The sequence below is a fragment of the Anguilla rostrata genome, chromosome 5, assembly GCF_018555375.3.
Source record: "Anguilla rostrata isolate EN2019 chromosome 5, ASM1855537v3, whole genome shotgun sequence".
NCBI lineage: Eukaryota > Metazoa > Chordata > Actinopteri > Anguilliformes > Anguillidae > Anguilla > Anguilla rostrata.
In genome coordinates, this window is record NC_057937.1 from 42,607,761 (window position 1) to 42,625,672 (window position 17,912).

The 17,912-nt window shown below is 41.9% G+C and overlaps 1 protein-coding gene across 1 annotated transcript in view; it reads right to left on the reverse strand.

Annotated features, from left to right (window-relative positions):
- creb3l1 (cAMP responsive element binding protein 3-like 1) overlaps positions 1–17,079 on the reverse strand; it is a 39,397-nt gene extending 22,318 nt beyond the window's left edge. The window contains exons 1-2 of the mRNA XM_064336315.1: positions 16,710–17,079; positions 2,612–2,816 (exon numbers count right to left, since the gene is read on the reverse strand). Coding sequence (XP_064192385.1) covers positions 2,612–2,816; positions 16,710–16,811 — 307 coding nt within the window. The 5' untranslated portion in view covers positions 16,812–17,079. The remainder of the gene's footprint in view (positions 1–2,611; positions 2,817–16,709) is intronic.
- Positions 17,080–17,912: the final 833 nt, after the last annotated feature.

Genomic DNA, 17,912 nt, shown 5'->3' on the forward strand with positions numbered 1-17,912 from the left:
CTTAAGAAAAGGAATGAGCTTCTGAACGAAAGGACATAACGTAAATCAAAAAATAAAATAACAAATAAATAATTTACTGTTCAACCACTCTGTTTGTGCTTATGAAATGTTCTCCCCATTTCACCAACATTGCAAAGCGACAACAAAGCCAGGCCTAGTCATTGTTCCCATGGGAACAGGCTTACAGCTCAATAAACAGGCCTTGGAGAATGGAGACTTCAAAATAGACGGGAGAACAGAACTAGCTTGTAACTGTCACTGTGAAGGCCTGTATAACTGTAGCAAAGTGCTCCAGCAAAAACTGTCATTGGCTGTCACTTCTGCTTGTAAAAACACAATGGGACAGAGAGTGAGACATAATTGGGAAAGTTTTCCAGTCTCTGATTACAGTTAAATAAAGCCTCAGAATTAATTAAACTAACAGGCTATACACAAAAGATCTCTCTTTGCAGTGCATGTTAGCATTTCTAATGAATCAGATCATACTGATTACTACTGATTGCATTTACTGTACGTACATTTGTGTCAGAAATCAGAAAGACAGCATCTCCTACAATACCATGCAGGCATGAATGTACAGGGACATTAGTTTCTCTGCTTGGTTCAAATGAAGACTGCCCCCTATTGGCTGACCAGAACCAGCAGCAACACAATGCTCTCATTCACATCCTAACCAACTAGAGCACCAATTGACTTAAGCCTTGAAATGAAAGTAAGGTACAAAGTGATGTTTCTGGAGAAAAATAAATTATGTATGCACACCTCAAAAAATACAAGCAAACTTCAAACGTGGGTACAGATGTGTTAATACCAGCCCTAGTTGGTGAATGTCTCTGTGAAAAACAAAATAAAGTCCAGTCAAAAAGAGTTCAACTAGACTGAACTACTTCTTGACAGGGCATTGCAGAGTTATTCTAATTGAATTTCCAGAGTACAACCAATCCTGCTGTCCAGGGTAGATCAAGTAATGCAGAAACCACCTGCTCGGTGATGGCAATTACCTTGTCTGTTCAGTTGTGGGATTGTTTTTCCTGCGTTAATATATTTTGTACTTAAAGGGCCTGTGTCAGAATTAGCACACAATGTTAAATCTGTCCACATTAGCATGCGTTTACCTCTTTACACTATGATCTATGGTACAAATGTAGCCACTCTGGGGCTTCCGAAGTGGGAATTTTCATTTGCAGAGTTGACCTGGGACTTAATGGGGTTCCCTGTCCCTCCAGCCCCGCTTCGTGGCTTGAGGACTGGTGGGGTTTGGAGTGGGGGGGGGGGGGTGTGTGCTTATTAGTTTGTCTACGAACGAGCTTGATCACTGCACGTTAAAGTGATAAAAACTAAGAGAGAGACAGATGCAGACAGACAGAGACAGCAGTTCAATTTGAGATACCATTTAACTCAAGGGCATTAAAGGAGGGGAATCTGGGAATTCATTGTGTGAACGCCTAGTTCCTGTTCAGTCTTGAACGGCAATGTCCTTTAGGTCAGGTCTGTCCTTTTCAAAGTAGACAAGCCTAATGTGTGCATACATATTTCCAGAAGGTCACACTCAAATGCATCTGCTCACAAATGCATATGCACGCACATACACAATATCAAACCTCAAGCTAATACAAGCAAGTACATTCACATTTATGTAGCCTGAAACCATTGTCTGCTGCAATCGGAGGAGTCAGGCCCTTCTTGTTAAATAATGTACATTTAATGAGGTTTTGGGGAACAAGATTATGCACTCTTCCCCATAATCTCTAGTCAAATCCAGTATGACATAATCACCTCAAAATGCCGAGATCATTTTCCACTCTTCCTTTGCGCTGTGTATCTGTTCATCTTGGCCTATGTGTGTGTACAGACAAGTGTGTGCGTGTGTGTACTGGCTGCAAGCCCAGAATTCCCAGACTTGCTTCCTTTGGGGGGAGGGCGGAGCTTGAGTTGGTGCATGTTCCCTAGGATTAGGTCCTCAGCTGTGTGTGTATTAGCGCACTAGGACTATGTGTGATCCCTGTGTTCATGGGTGTGTGCATTTGTGTGTGTGTTTGAGGGTGTGTGTGTGTGCGTGTGTGTGTGTCTGTGTTTGCACATGTGGGATGTATGTATGTGTGGATGTATGTAACCACATCAGAACTGAATGTGTAGAACTGTGTCAATACAGAATAAAGTTCAAACCCGTTCCAATAGATGTATATCTGCCTTTATCAACAAAGCACCAAGCTTTCTCCACTGCAGCCACATTGCTCTAGAACGCTCTACCCCAAAAATATGAGACTTTCCATCACATCCCATTTTCAAAAAAGTGATCAATACTCATTTGTTCAAAATAGAATTCGACACTTAATTCACCATTATTACCCATACTTTCAGTTCCATAGTTCTATTGTACACATTTTGTCCTCATTTTTGCTCTTCTCACAACTGCTTGATTTTATTGCTATGCACTGTTGTTCTCTTTTCATTGTTACGTGTCTTCTTTTCTCTATTTTGAGCACTACATAAACGAAATGTACCATTATTATGATTGTAAAATCCATTGAGCGGTCATAGCGATGGGGAAAATGAAAATGAGGCACACAGAAAGGGCAGGGACGTGAGGGACATTCGAGGGCAAACTGACCTGCGCCCTCGTCCATCTTGATAGGCACGGAGGGGCTCTGTGGGGCGGAGTCTTCGCTCAGGGAGTAGCTGTGCTCCGCCTGAATGTCGGGGTTGGGCGGCTCCAGCTCCATGTCCATGAGGGGATTCCTCTCCGCCAGGAGGTGCTCGTCGAAGAAGCTGCTGAAGAGCTCGTTGGAGAAGTCCTCCATGTGCTCCGAGAAGTGCTGTGGGACGAGCAGAAGCCGAGCACACGCAACACTGAATAACCACGCTTCAGCAACACGCACTGCGCCGCCGTCCAGGGCTCCGCTCCACAGCCTGGACAAAATAAATCTGCTGGCTTACTGAGGAAAAAGAAATGAACCAGAAACAAGACTCATTTCGTGTTGCAACACGTGCGTGAGCTATTCTGCTATATAAAAATCAGCTGTTTTATAGGATCCTGTAGTTTGAAACTGCTCTCCTTGTCCTGGTCAAGAGTAAATGAATCAAACTGCTATTAGTTTTGGCTGGAGACGTGAAGAGTGACACACAGTGTAAAATAAAAGGGAATAACTTCTTGCTAACTGTGTGGGGTAGGCCACACATAGTATTTTAACAATGGTTTTTGTTAGACAACCAAGTTTTATAGCACATATCTATTGTCCATGCAACTATATGACTGAATGTTCACATATAACAGAATTCAAAGACGGTAGAGCAATCTCAGAAAAACCGTGCTGACCAATACAGACGTAACAAATATATTGTTGTTCGATATACTATATATACTGTTGCTTGTAACTTAAAAGGATGGTGAAATTTATTTTTTTAAATGAATTTTTAGATTCAAATTGTTTGGTGAGCAAATTAAGTCCACTGATGTGTGCAGGAATAGAAACGTACAATGAGAATCAGTACACTGGCAGAAACTGTGAAGTAACCTTGTGGGCATTTTTCTTTCTTTCTGTTGGTGGGGAAATAAGTACAACTGCAGTAAAGGCTTTAAAATCCACATCTCTTCTCCATTTTTGGAATCAAAGCTATTTGATGTCTGGAAATCACCAGTCAGGCAGCTGCTGATGGTGCAGACATGAAATTAATTAATCACACCATGGGGATAATTAAATAGCTCGTTGGCTCATAATGTTTGTCAGAAAGGCTGACAGCATAGCTGGGTCATGGGCTTTGCCGTTTGAAAGAACAAAATAATCCCATTAACGAAGGCAACCTAAGTAGCCCATTCCCTAGAACAGGGCAATTACATCAGGCTCCAGAACTGCTTGATAAATGCATTTAATTTCAGCCCATGATGTCACCCATCAACACATTGATGAAAACAGAAGATCTGAAGACATACCCAATCTCACTGGGAACAGTGGAGCAAACCTTTGTTTGCCTCATTGAATACATACTGCCCTTTGTCGTCAGACTCAGTTCAGTCAAGAGGTTACTTTCACTGAACATAAAAATAAACCAGCCTGTGTTAGCAATACTGCATCTGCTAATTGAAAAAAGGCATGGACGGTATAGGGAATTCAAAAAGGTGCAGAGTAGAAGATTAGCACAGGGAATTAAAAATGAAAAATGTTTCAAAACTGCTCCAGAAAATGTAGTCTTTTACCCCAATATCTTCCGTTATATTCAAATTTCTAAATGAGCCATAAATGAGCTCCTCCATCATTAAGAGTTATTTCAGAATAATTACGGACATTTCAAGGCGGTTCAAGTTGAGTTCAGTCATAAATGGATGCCATATTTTCAGTCAGCCTTGTCGTAAGGTGAAATGAAGGCAAAAATGGTTATTACCGAGTGTCAACAGGAGCAGCCCTGACTGGTCAGCAGTTTGTTTGCTGAAGAGGGGCAGGGCGACGCTGTGGAGGAACCCGGCTGTGTGTATATCCTGTTGAGGCTGGTGCTGGTGCGTGGGAGCAACGCAGCTGGTTGTGTGCACACGGGGCGTCCACCGGCCTCTGACGTCCACCCCCCCCCCCCGCTCCCAACGCACAGTTTCAGCACATGGCGACATATGTGACTCCAGAACATTTTCACGCTCACGGCTGCTTATATAGATTCCAGAACTTGGGTTCACCTGGAAGTTCCCAGGGTAATCTTCCACTTTGACAGTGAAAGTGTCAAGCACATGTGCTACAGTTTAATATTTGACTGGGGTCTAGAATACATTTGCGGGTGGTGCACTGCATACAATCCTGCTATGATGTTTTCCACTCTTTGTAATTCACTTGAATTTATTTGACTTTTGTAATGACAAAACTATGAAGGTTTGCACAAGCAATAGTTAAATGTTATACTACCTAATAATAGGAGAGCAAGGCATTGGGGATGCCCAAAATTGGTGGAACTATTATCTTTGAAAATTACTCACAGATTTGGACCAACTGTTGCATCTTGGAACAAGAATACACATTATTTTGATTGGTTCATAAAAGTGAGTGATTAACACCATGTGGTAACTACACAATATGGGGTTCATGAAGTCTCACTCTCCTATCCGTTGTCTCTTGGTAAGCTGATTATCCTTACTGATATTATTCTAATTATTAAGCTTGTTAAAATATGGAAAAAACAAAAGGTGAGAATCTGTATATCGAATGAAGTGGCAGTACAAAAAAGAAGAAGTTCCTGTTGTTCCCCTAGGTTTTACGGATGTGTATGTGAGCGAAGATAATCCAAACAGAGCTGAGTGTTACGTCTACCTTGAGGAACATGATTTCCATTACAACCGCTAAAGTGAACAAACATTACTCAATGTTTATATTTAATCAGTCAATTGTTTGGCTTCAGGTTATCACCGTGACTGGCTGGGCCCTTCATATTTCATAAGACATTCTCATCTTTTCGGCAATCGTATTTCTGTTGGTTTTCACTAATACATTTAACAAATTACTATCTAAACAAATATGAAAGTTCCAACACCTTGTGAACAGTTCTCTTATGACGGGTTCATACGTGAAGCAAAGTCAATTTAATTAAAAGGACTATCACACAGTTCTTGCTTGACAGCACCTTATAAAGCTGTAGCAGATTTATACTTTGATAACTCAGCTGACCTTTCAGATGATGAAATCTGGCAGCACTGCAGCAGATGACTAAACACTGTTGCCACAGAAACTTCACAATTTTAATTAAAAGCAAAGCATTATCCACTGGAGGACATCTAGCACCCCTCACCCTGTCACCACCCTGACGTTTCCAACGATATGGTCATTCTTCGTGCGTTTCTCTGTCCAGTTCATTTGGATTTCTTGGATTTGTCATTTTTATCGCCCATTCACACAATAAAACAACAGCTAAGATATTCTGACCAGAACTAAAAAGAAGTCTATTTTGAATGCCTCCTCACTTCCTCCTATCCTGAGGGTGATGCAAGACCACAGAAGACCACAGGTTCCCTCAGAACCCCCCTCTTCACCACCCAAGAGCACGACTCAGGCAGCTCCAGACGCTGACACACAGGGCTCCAGCACCAAAATAGACTTTAGAATTATTTTAAAAGGGACCCATTTTCTCAATCATTATTATTCTGTGAATTTTAAGGTTGTAAAAATAGCTTTTTATTTCAAATGGTGGCATGCAGACCTTCCACATGATTATTTGGTACTGGCCTATTCAGAAATGTCAGGACAAGACAAAAAAAAATCACAGTTTTTGGGTGTTGCCACACAAAAGAAAATAGCTCAATGCAGCAGATGATAATGAGACAAAAATAGATGGCCTGAAAGCTTTGATGTTGTTTTCCCATATTGAATGAGCCCCAATGAAAAGTATTTTATTTCTTTTGATGAAATGGAATAATATAAAAACCCTGAAACAGGTGAACATTATGAATGCCATTTTCACATTTTGCTATCACAATCAAATTCACAAAAGTAGCCGTAGCAGGAAAGTGTTCAGTAGTTTCCCTGTAATTTCATGCTAGTCTATTTTTTTCAGTTAAGTACCTAGGTAAAGTCTTAGCAGAGTGCGTTCTTCCTAATAACACATAATGTAGAGAAACAGCTTAAGTGGTGCTAAGGACACCAAACATACAAAGCACCAATCTTTGAGGGAAACTGAAGTAGAATTGCTTTATCATTTTGGGAAACTATAGTCCATCGCAATGCCAGACTTGCCCAGTGCATGAAGTAGTTATTACCCCATATTAGCCAGAATTTTCTGTCCTTCATCCCAGTAATTCCACTGGTCCATGCATGTCCAGCGAGTCCAGATGGGACAGATGGTGTGGGGCAGGAGTCCCACTGGGCAGGGCAGGAAGTGCTCGAGAGCGAGGGGAATGGCTATCCTCTTCCCTGACACCCTATCATTAAAATACCTCTGAGGAGAAGCAGTGCCTGACATGGCTGGAAAACAGCGCTGGCTGAACTTTAAGGGGCTTAGAGCTCTCCTGCCCCGATCTGCTTCCTCTCCCTGCTCTTTAAGCTACACAATCACTGCTTGCCTCGAACGCAAAATCCATTTTTACCAGGTGTTTTGCTTCAAAATGAATTATGATTTTTAACACAATCACACATTTGGAATGAAAAGACAACAAGTGGGAATCAAATTAATAGTAACCTGCCAAGTTGGAGAATTAGCCATTGGGTAAGCATCTTGAGCTAAGAGGATAAACTGATAGAATTAATTCCAAAAGACGCCCACAAAAAGCGCTTATAGAAGTGATCAAAAATGCACTGCAAATAGATTGCCAGTAAGGGAACTTGTTAAAAAAAAGTTTCAGTGTGAGTCTTGGCACTTAATATTACAAACTGCGGTACAAATACAGTATGAGGAAGCTGTATTTGTTGAACCAACTGGGAATAGCCAGAATCTCCAAACAGGGTATCCTGGTGGGCCCTGATCAGAGTGACAAAACAAAATAAAATTTAATATTATGTGACATGCCAAGACTCTGCATGTAGAATCCTGAAGTCTCATTGGCAATTCAAGGAGCCAATCAGATTTCAAAGAACAAAGTACAAAGTGAAGAAGCAAACTGGTACATTTGATGTGGGCCATTTCCATTTCTACACCAGGAAATAAATTCTAGCACCAGTCCACAGCAGTACCAGTTGAGTATTTTTTTTTTCATGAAAACATTTGTTTTCTGGAAAAACAGAAGAGTCTATGAACCACATTTGTGTGGTGCTGAGGATCCGGACCCAACAGAGGAAACTGCAGTGTCATACAGCATAACATAAAACAAACGCCTTTCAAACAGCACGCCAAAGTCTGACACTTGGATAGGGACAATCACTTAATTACATAAATCTTTGTTTAACATTTAAAAATGAAAGGCTGAGGTTCAACTTTAAAAAATTATTCCCGTTCCAGAGTTTAAAGTTCATTCTTCTTGCAAAGACACATTGATAAAATGGTTATCATTAAAAAAGTCTGTCCAATTTGGTTCTGGAACTGATAAATTTTCAGGAAAAAAGTGGCAGATGTTTGAAAATTAACCGCAGGGAAGGCATTCAGAGAGTTGGAGAAACCCAGCTTGCGCCACACAGATGGCCCTACCAGCTGATTTATCAAAGTCTGGTGCGGCATATCCAACACCTTCCCTGTTTTTTATTTATTTTTGTTTTTTTTGTACACAGCTCTCTCGTGTGCCAGATTGGTGGTGGTTTAGGTGAGTTTTACCCTGAAAAGAAAGTTACTGTATAAATGCAGTCCATCATCAATATTAACTTTCTTCTAAAAGCTGCTTTCCCCTTTCTGCTCGTTTCTGCTATTCTTGTTGGTATCATCTCAGCGGTCTGGAACACACTGCTCGGATGGTGTCTCAGCAGCCAGAGTGCAGCCCCGAACGTATTTGCCAGTAAGAAATAAGAGGTAGTAATGATAATACGGTCTTCTTTCAAACATTTACTGCTTGCTTCCAATTCACCATCTGGGTACATTCAGTGAACAGAGTTGCTGCCAATATTTGAGTAGTAAGAGAGAAAATTTTTAATGAATATTCCCTATTTCTTTCCTCTGTTACTTAATTTTCCTCAACAATAATGCCACTCAGACATTATACTGCGGTTCAAAATAGCACTATGCTGTGCACACATGTTAAGCATTGAGAAGTTCCTTTCTTTTTCAAATGAAGACAAATAAACTGAAACAATATTTAAGCTGCTCATGTTGCCAGTGAAAGTTTCTGATGAAAAGTTGGCTGCATGCGATTGACATTCTACTCGTGCCCATGCGCCTTGAGTCATTTGTTTGGCCAATGCATTTGACGCTGACTCCATCTCAGCCAATTAGAGCAGAGCATGCAGATTAGCCAGCCCCTCGGCAGGCACATCTAAGCAAACTGGAGTGCAAGGTTAGCATGGAGGACGCCGGCACGCGGCTCGCCACTATCTGGAAGAAAATAAGCTGGAAAAATAAATGAGTTGCTATCGGCGTGGGGTAATCCCTGCCAAAAATGCAAGGGCTTGCCTAGTAATGTTTGAAAGTCTGCAATTTTCCTGTTGGAATGGCTGTTACTTAGCTTAAACTGGTTTTTTGTTCCTCGGCAGAGATTTATTACACATACCGATAAAGAGAGGGAGGAAAAGGAGAAGGGGGAATAAAAGAGGACACAGTCTGACTTTTCCTTCTTCGCAATAAAAAACTAAGATGTGCACGGGGGAATACCCTTTCCAAAATAAACTTTATTTAGAGTTTGTGTCTGTGTTTATACTGATATTAAAAAAGACAGATGCCAAAAATGTTAACTGGTAATTAATCATGATTTTTGCTAACTGAGTTCAGAACAAGCTGTGCAAATACTGTATGAACTTGCTGTTGCTGTGATTGTGTAGAGAAAATATCCTTTTTTGCCCTCTCAATTACAGCTTTGATTCACTGCACATCTGACAGCCCCGAGGGGACAGAGAGATGGAGGTGAAGCTCCATCGCTTGCATTCCTGGGCTCCTGTCACTCAGGCTCAGGAATGCTGCCTGAGTCACCCCCCCTGTACCAACACGCCCTAGCTACAGCATCCCAAGTGAAACCAACAGGTGAGGGCTAGTTAAGTTTTCTTGGGTGTAACAGGGAAATCAGAAATAAAGTTTAGCCTATAACTCCAGTATAACTGCACTAGCACCTGCCAATGGGTCTGCCCAAAAATGTTGTGTTACCCAGAATTTATGACAGGAATAAATCTCAAAGCAAAAGCGATGTTTTTTTTTAAACAATTCCGGTCTACCCACAGCACATCTTCCTTCCAGCAGTGGTATTGTCTCCTTCATCATGCGGACACCCTTGCTGACTGCTTGTGGTCGGGCAGGCTGTAATTTGACTCCCCGATGCTTGCACTCCACTTGTAATTTCTACCTCTTGCATGCACTACAAGTAGTGTTCCCATTGCAAAGTACAGAGCCCTGCTCCTGCGTTTCCTCCTAGTGAACTTTATTTGGTGTGCAGTTTGGCAGTGGAGCAATAACAGCTATGGACCTGATTGACAGCTCAAGTCCAACAGCAGAGCCATCAACAGCAAGGCTAATGTGTAGCCAGAGGTAGGTTTGGTGAGGATCATTATAATGCAAGGAAACAGTTGTTCTTTTTTAAAGTTTAAAAGAAATAGGTCGCATGAGCAATGTCTGGTCTGGGGAAGCCACAAAAAATAAGACACTGACTCAGACTTAAGCTTTTAATCACGGCCCATAATTGCCAGGGGCAATGTTGCTTTTTTTGGTCAGGCAACCTGCAAATTCACGGGTTCCCAATTTGCCCTTTCCTTCCTCTGCCATCATGGCGACCAGGGGCTGCAGCAGACCAAAACGCTCAGTGACTATCCCATGGCTTTCTAACTCTGTGTAGAGTAGAGCGGCAGTCTATAATTTAGCCTCTGCACATCCCACTGGCTCCCCTCTGTGAATGTGGTGTGGGACTGTGAGCACAAGGCATGCTGGAAGTTTTAGTGCGGAACCAAAAAAAAAAAAAAAAAAAACACACAGTGACTCGAGCAGGCAGGCCCACACAGAGCTCATTGTTCTCACAGTTCTGGTCCAGACACCTGATATATGCGATGTCCTGAATTTACCTCCGGCAGCTTTCAGTTTTCCAGAGTTCCCTCTCTAATGTAACCAAGTGTCTCCTCATGCTCTCTTTGGAAGGTATCCTAAGTGAAGGAGAGAACGGCTAAGCAGAAATTTCATTAATTTCACTGCAGTGCAAGTAGCTCATTGTATAAAAACATAGAATGAGGTGCTTTATCTGCTTTGGAATGTCAGTTGTAGGTTTGAATTTTATCACGCTCTGCGCTGACACATATGTCCCTTTTTCATCTTCAGAAAGCTCCAGGACCACACAGATAAATCCTGCACCTGGAATTTTGAGGGAATGCACGACCTTGTTCCGGCAAAGTTGACAGCAATTTGTGATTTCGACCTGGACCTGGTGGGAAGCCAAGCCGGAATCGCCCCGGTCTGCACTCTGCTCAGGAGGATTTGAAATGGGAACACGACCAGTGTGGCTGCGAATGAAGCCAGCCGCAACTCAGATTCCAGCTTAGAGTGCAGCTCGACACAGCTACATATCAGTAGTCACAAAAGACCGCAAGATCAAATATGACACATTCAGATTTGCTGTTCTACCAGGAAACGCAAACCCTGGGGGGAATAGGACCTGAAATCCACGCAATGAGATTAATCAAGACGTTGGTTCAGTCCTAGCCCTTCTGCTCTCAGATGCGGCTAATCATCTGCTCTGCACCTTGCACCCTGTTCTTGTCCCCAACTTGCCTTTCTCCCAGCCCAGCTCTCGCCCGACAATATGTTCCCCATTAGCTCGCCTTCTTCTGTTCGCTGTTTGATATGTGGACCCAATTGCCTCTGCCAGAGACTCTCCAACATGTTGAACTTATTTGGAAAGACTGAGACTGCACTCAGCCAGTACATTATGAATAGTCCCAGTCGATATCAGTCACTGGGCCTGTGACAGACCAGGGGTCACCGGGGTGAAGTGCAAGGTCTCTGCGGCCCGTGGATCACAGAACATCTGGTCGAGCGAACGCAAAAATCTCATCATTGTGAGAAGTCACCACAGCCTTCACAGAAGGAACGTGAAGCTACTCAGCTCCTGAGTCTTTGGGGGGAAGAAGATGTTCCTCTGCAAGCACCATTGGGATAATGCCTGCATTTCTAAGATGACTCTCTGGTTTAAAAAGAACATTATCTAGAATATCTTGCCACTATCTATCTGCATGCAACTAATCTGGCACCTCTTGGTCATTTAAAAGCTGTGAATTCCACAGAAGACACAGAATCTTTGAACAGACACATTTTCATTTAAGGTGCTCCTAAAGGCAAAAAAAAATACCTCTTCATACCGAAGATTCCTGAAACACAAAAAAAATCTTCCAAAAAAATGTGTCATTTGAAAGGCATTACACGATGGTTTGGAACATACCAGTACTATTGAGACAAACTATAAAACTACTAACTTATACTGCATTTCATCAACTGAAATTATATTACTAATATTCCTTTTATTTTTTGTTTCAATTTTATTTGTGTATTAAAGTCTTTATTAAAGTCTGCACACATGAATCCAGACCGATCCTATATTTCCTTTCATGACTTCAACACATGAACCTCTCTTCAGACCTCACAATTTTGTGAAGTGCAGAAACACAGCCCAGAATACAAAATTAAATGAAACATTTTAAGTCTGTTTTTTATCAGCATGAAAAGAAACAGTCAAACAAAAATGGCAAGCTTCGAGGAAGATGCAAGAACCTACTTTTATTTTTTCAGTTCACTACCACAGTCAGACAGAGCCTGCTCAGCACTATCAAAGCACTATTTAGCTATTGATATTCACGGGTTTGCTCATGTTCCCATAACTGACAGGATGGTACAGAAATACCTGTTCACCAACATGGATGAATGTGAATGACTGCAGGGTTGGGACAGGAACACACCTGAAACATTTCTCCTTTTCAGAATTCCCTCCAAAGAATGCCTTAATCTTTTCAGGGAAACCTGTGCAACTTGCTCTAGTGCATTTCAAAGTTACATTTCCAGAGTAAATATACAAATGCATGCAAATGGCCACACTGGTAGCTATCGGTCCAACCTTTTTCAACAGACATATGGAGATTTTCCTTGGGCCATTGTTGACACAGTCACTACATTGGCATTGGGGTCTCCAGTGACTTTGAATACATCCAGAGTAGGTTTTAAGAAATGGTACCAAGCCCAATTTATGAAACACAAGACCATGATAAAACCCAGCTGACAGCTCTCTCTGCCAGCAGATATTAGGAAAAGGTTTCAAACTGGCCAGAGCTGTAAATCTGCTTAGAAACATCAAAGTGCACCAAGACATCTTTGAAATGCCGTACGCCAACTTCTGCATTTAAAAACGGATTCTCTGCAAGGGGAGCCATGAAATAAAGTTGTGCCCCAGTTGGCTGAGCTACAGACTTGGACTAATGTTGCAGTGAAAAAAAAAATGGAGAAGAAGAAAGAAAAGTGGTCTGGAGGCAAACAGACTTCTCAGCACGTGCCTTCGGTGGAACCTCTCTCTCCTTCTCATTTTTCACCCGGCCTCTGCATTGCAAAAAATTACATAATATTTTCTTACCCCTCTCTGCTGGCTATGGCCCATTGACTGCAGTAGCCAGGGGTAATGATTCCCTGACAGCGTCTGGTGGGAAGGAATGCTCGCACCTCCCCCATTTTGGCCCAGATGGGCCTGCTCCTCCCCTTAAATAACCAGGTCTCAGCAGAGTACCTCGGGCATGCTGGGGCCAGGAATGAGCCAGGTTTGACCTGGCTGAGTCAAGATCCTATCACCTGCTCCTTCCACACCCAGATGCGTCTGATGCACAGTGGTCCCACTCTGACACCTGCCACCCGGGGGATTATGCCCCAGAGACATTTCAAATGGAGCGGAGAAAAAGTGTGATGTCACTGCCTTCCTTCATGAGGCTCAAAGCTGAGCTATCAGAAAGCCCTGCATCACTGTGCCTGCTGCGGAAATATTTAACAATAAACCTATCCTTCAGGTTTCTCAAACAAGCAGTTTGCCTGTCAATTAGATTCCTTTCATATTGCTTTTACTGTCTATATCCCAGATTCATTTTAATTCCGTTTTTGTCTATAAATTACATTTATTTTGCCCAAATCTTTCATCAAGGCTTCATGTATACCAATAATTTATAAACTTCAAAGATTCATGTGCATACTCGGGCACTCCTTGCAGCTCATTTTGACGTGTCCACCCCCCCCCCCCCCCCCCCCCCCACCCCCACCCAGTATGGTATTACTTTACCTTCCTTCCAGGAAAAATGAACCAGCAGCCATTTTTCGAGTCCACTTCCCCATGCCTTACTTTCATTGATACTCTTGCTATATTTTGAGCATCAAATTTTGATTTCACTTAGCGGCACAGCTGATAGTGTGAAAGGCAGTCTTTTGAAGCTTGTGGGCCCAATCCAGTCCTGCAGAGTAATAACCACTCATGTGATGAACCGTCTAAAATTCAGCTGATAACGACTTCTCCAGGAGAGACAGAGGGAGACACAGATGGTTTTATTTGCAGATTTTTTTTTTTTTTTGGCAAAGCCCTTCTGTTATGTGTAGAGGATTTCTAGTGTGCTAATGCTCAATATTAGTTGCAGTTGACAACGAAGAAGCAAAGTAACATTCATTTTTTAAGGCATTGTGTCTTGGGTGGGTGTTTGCAGAAACTCTGGCAAATAAATCAATAAGACTGTTGATCCTTTTGTCCCAGAGACACTCAGAGTAGACCACTGACAAATAAATCCTCGCTTCATGGCCAAAACTTCTCATCTGCCTGCATCCTCACCAAGGATGAGAACTGCCAAGCAGAAAGTCATAGGCATAGCTTTTTTTTTGTCTTCATTTGCCTAGAAGGTGTTCCTGAAATTCTGACTCTCGACATCAAATAAGTACATTCTGTACTGTAACTAGATCTATGAGCCTTTCGTTCAACAGCGAGCTTCCATACCTTCATTCCATCATTACATGACTGCATTAGTAACATAGAATTGCCTTCCAGAAAACACAGCATAGGACTAGCCTGTTCACCTCTATGATGTTAGATATCAAAATGACCTTATTAAATGCCACAGATTTTATTTATTTAAAAGAATAATTTCACTCAATTAAAACAACCTCTTGGTTATCTTACATCTTGGCCAGGCATGGCAAAGTAATGTAGCTACTTGTGCTTGAGCTAAAAATGGATTACCTTTCTGTTATTGTTTTGTTGAATAGCACATATGATGATAATTGAGTTTTACATACAGGTATATCAACATCAGCCTTTACTACTTCATGAGATTTACATCTATAACATTACACTTTGCTTTCTAAAAAAAAAATTATAGCAAAGTAAGGAAATGAGGTAAGGATATGAGCTAGAAGAACTAGCCACACTTCTTTGGACCTGCACTTGACCGAAACAACTAAAAATTATTTTCAGACAGGAACTGTTTAATTAATTAATACCTTGTGCAGCCCATGCATTATTACATTCAAAATCAGATGCTACATGTCTCTTGACATTTAGACTGGTACATATCCAACTGGTTTTCTGATCTTCTTCCATGAAAAACCGGTTCCCATGTTGCCACCAAGTTTAACTAGCACATACAGCCATAGGGCATTCACACACACCCCACAGGGTGGGCGTCCGAGCGGCTTCCAGGCCATGAATGAAAAGAGCTGCAGTATAAACTTCAAGAGGCCAAAGCAGTTAAAGTTCGTCCTTCAGCACACATGACCTGGTAAAGGCAAGGGAAGAGAGACCCTGCCACTGAACTCCACCACCCCTCTCCCTCCCATTTGCGCTCAGGCAGTTGTGAGCAGGAATTACCTGTGGCTTGGGGATCTACCGGTTCCCATTAAAGCACAGAGGGGCCTTTTCACAGAGGAAGTCCTCCTGCACAGGAGTTTGTGTCAGGAGCCATTTGAGGCAGATGCCTCTAGCCACACAAAGCTCATTCACCCTCACACAGCTCTGAGAAGGGCAGTCAGTCCCAGAAAGCACTGCAGTGGACTCTAACATACAGGCTTCTCTCACTGTGTCCCTTTGCACATGCAGGGGCACGACAATCAAGCCATTGAGGCTCACCCCAACACCGGCCCTTCATTGAGAGAGATGCTGAAAGACAGCTGGGTGTGTAGACCTTTGTATCCCTGTGAGACCCTTGTCGGACCCCTCGATGTCAAGTGCTGCCCACAAGGGACTAGAACACTGTGTTTTTACTGTGGGCACAGAAGTGATTGACACCAGCTGTGAGGCGGCCAGTGAGTCACCTATTGAACCCTAAATGCAGGAGCGATTGCTACCCCATGTGTTCACACTCTGTGGTGCACCAATGTCTAGGAAGGACTAGAGGGAACCACTTCAGATGTTACAGCTGCAATCTTTAAGGTTCCCCCAGAGTGATCAGAGGAAACAATAAGAAGGAAGACTTGTTGATTGTTTCTGAGTTTATACACTGGACAACAAAAAAGTCCACGCCAATAATCTGCATCAGTATCAATCTCATAGTTACTGTTAAATTATAATGTAGCACTCTCATCTGGATTTTCATTCCTCGACTTAAAAAATTCATTTTAGCATTGTCATTGGCCTATTCCAATTTATTTCCCCAGCTGTGACTATCAAAATTAATTAATCCGACTGGATTTCACCCGCTGGAGGCATGAACCAAAATAACGGGAGTCTACAGACGAGTAGTAGGTGTGCGAACGATCGAATTTAATATTGGCAACTACTTGTGAACTACGCCCACTGTGAAACCAGCTGGACAGTGCAATATCTGACGCCAGCGACAAAACAAACACTGTAGGTTCATAGCTTTCCTTGGTAAAATAATTCGCAAATGTCAGTCATCAACAGTAAACGAACAATTTTACAGTCGTATAAAGATTTATTAATAGTTTTTAGCGGTAACGTGAGCTTGTTAAAATTCGTAAAAATGATTTTGCCATACTGGAGTGGTTTGCGTTACATTTCCAATAGGCTACACACGTGAAGGGGTTTACCAATCAGTGTATGTCAACATAACATTGCACTTTTTGGTTTAGGAAGATACGAAATACCTAATTGATTAGCATTGCAGACAAGAGACAATTTCCAGTGCTTTAACCTATATAAAAGAATATGCAGAATCACAACGTACCACATTGGTGAGAAAATCAGTTTCATTCAAATCCTCAAGGTCCAACAGGTTGGAATTGGGGAAAAGTTTCTCCGAGTTGAAGTTGTCCAGAATTGCGTCCATGGTAAAGGTGTTTTAAATACAAGCTATCTTGTAAAATGTAAGATTTTTTATGAGTTTATTAAATTTAGCAGGTCGTATTTCTGCAATTGAAGTGCGAATTTTATATTTATGATATCCGGCACCGTTCCCTGAAAGAATACAATGTAATTTCAGCAGGTAACAGCCTAAATTCGGCTTCGATTTGTTTAATATACTGTTTTGATAATTATCTATAAGTGATAGAACGGAGTCCTCTCCGGGTTCTGTCAGATCTGTCACATCCAGCTGCGGAAAGTCTCTAAGGAACAAAACACTTGATTAATATTCATATAAGTACCTCCCTAAATGCCTTTTCAGGAAAAATCTCCTCCCACCTTTCACCTCATTTAAAGAGACAGTTCGGCCGTCTCTCTCTCTCTCTCTCTCTCTCTCTCTCTCTCTCTCTCTCTCTCTCTCTCTCTCTCTCTCTCTCTCTCTCTCTCTCTCTCTCTCTCTCTCTCTCTCTCTCTCTCCAGTTTCAATTTGTTTTATTAACATGACAAACACACTGCCAGCATCCACGCACAATACAACATCATTCTTCATCATTAAAGTTCAGAATTGTGTTATAATGTCTAATGCGACAGGTCGGAGCAGTAAATCCAGCAAACCAGTAAACTCAGTGATTGGAGTCTGGTCAAGGGACCTCAATCACTGAGGGTTGGTTCCTGCATGTTTCGAAGGGATTTTAAAGTAACACAATTAATTTTACACTTTTCAATATTTTAAAACTGCCCTTTTGACCATATCTGTTTTTAAAGTGTCCGTATACCTCATGTATATTTGATGCATGTCTAAAAAACAGTCACATCAATCCTCTTAACCAAGATATAACTGCTAATTGCATGACCAATGTGTAACACAATGGGTTCTATGGCTTTGACGCACTGTGAATTGGATGAGCAACTGACCGCATCTGCAGCCCAGAGATGTTACATTAATATACGACTGTGGTGAGTCAGGCGGTTGCAGCAAACACGCCTAATTAAAACAGATCACTCCGTCTCTGTCGATCTGTGGTTCAGCTGCATGCACAAACTGTGGGAGGGCAAAATTATTATGTATTGTGTTTCCTTTTATATT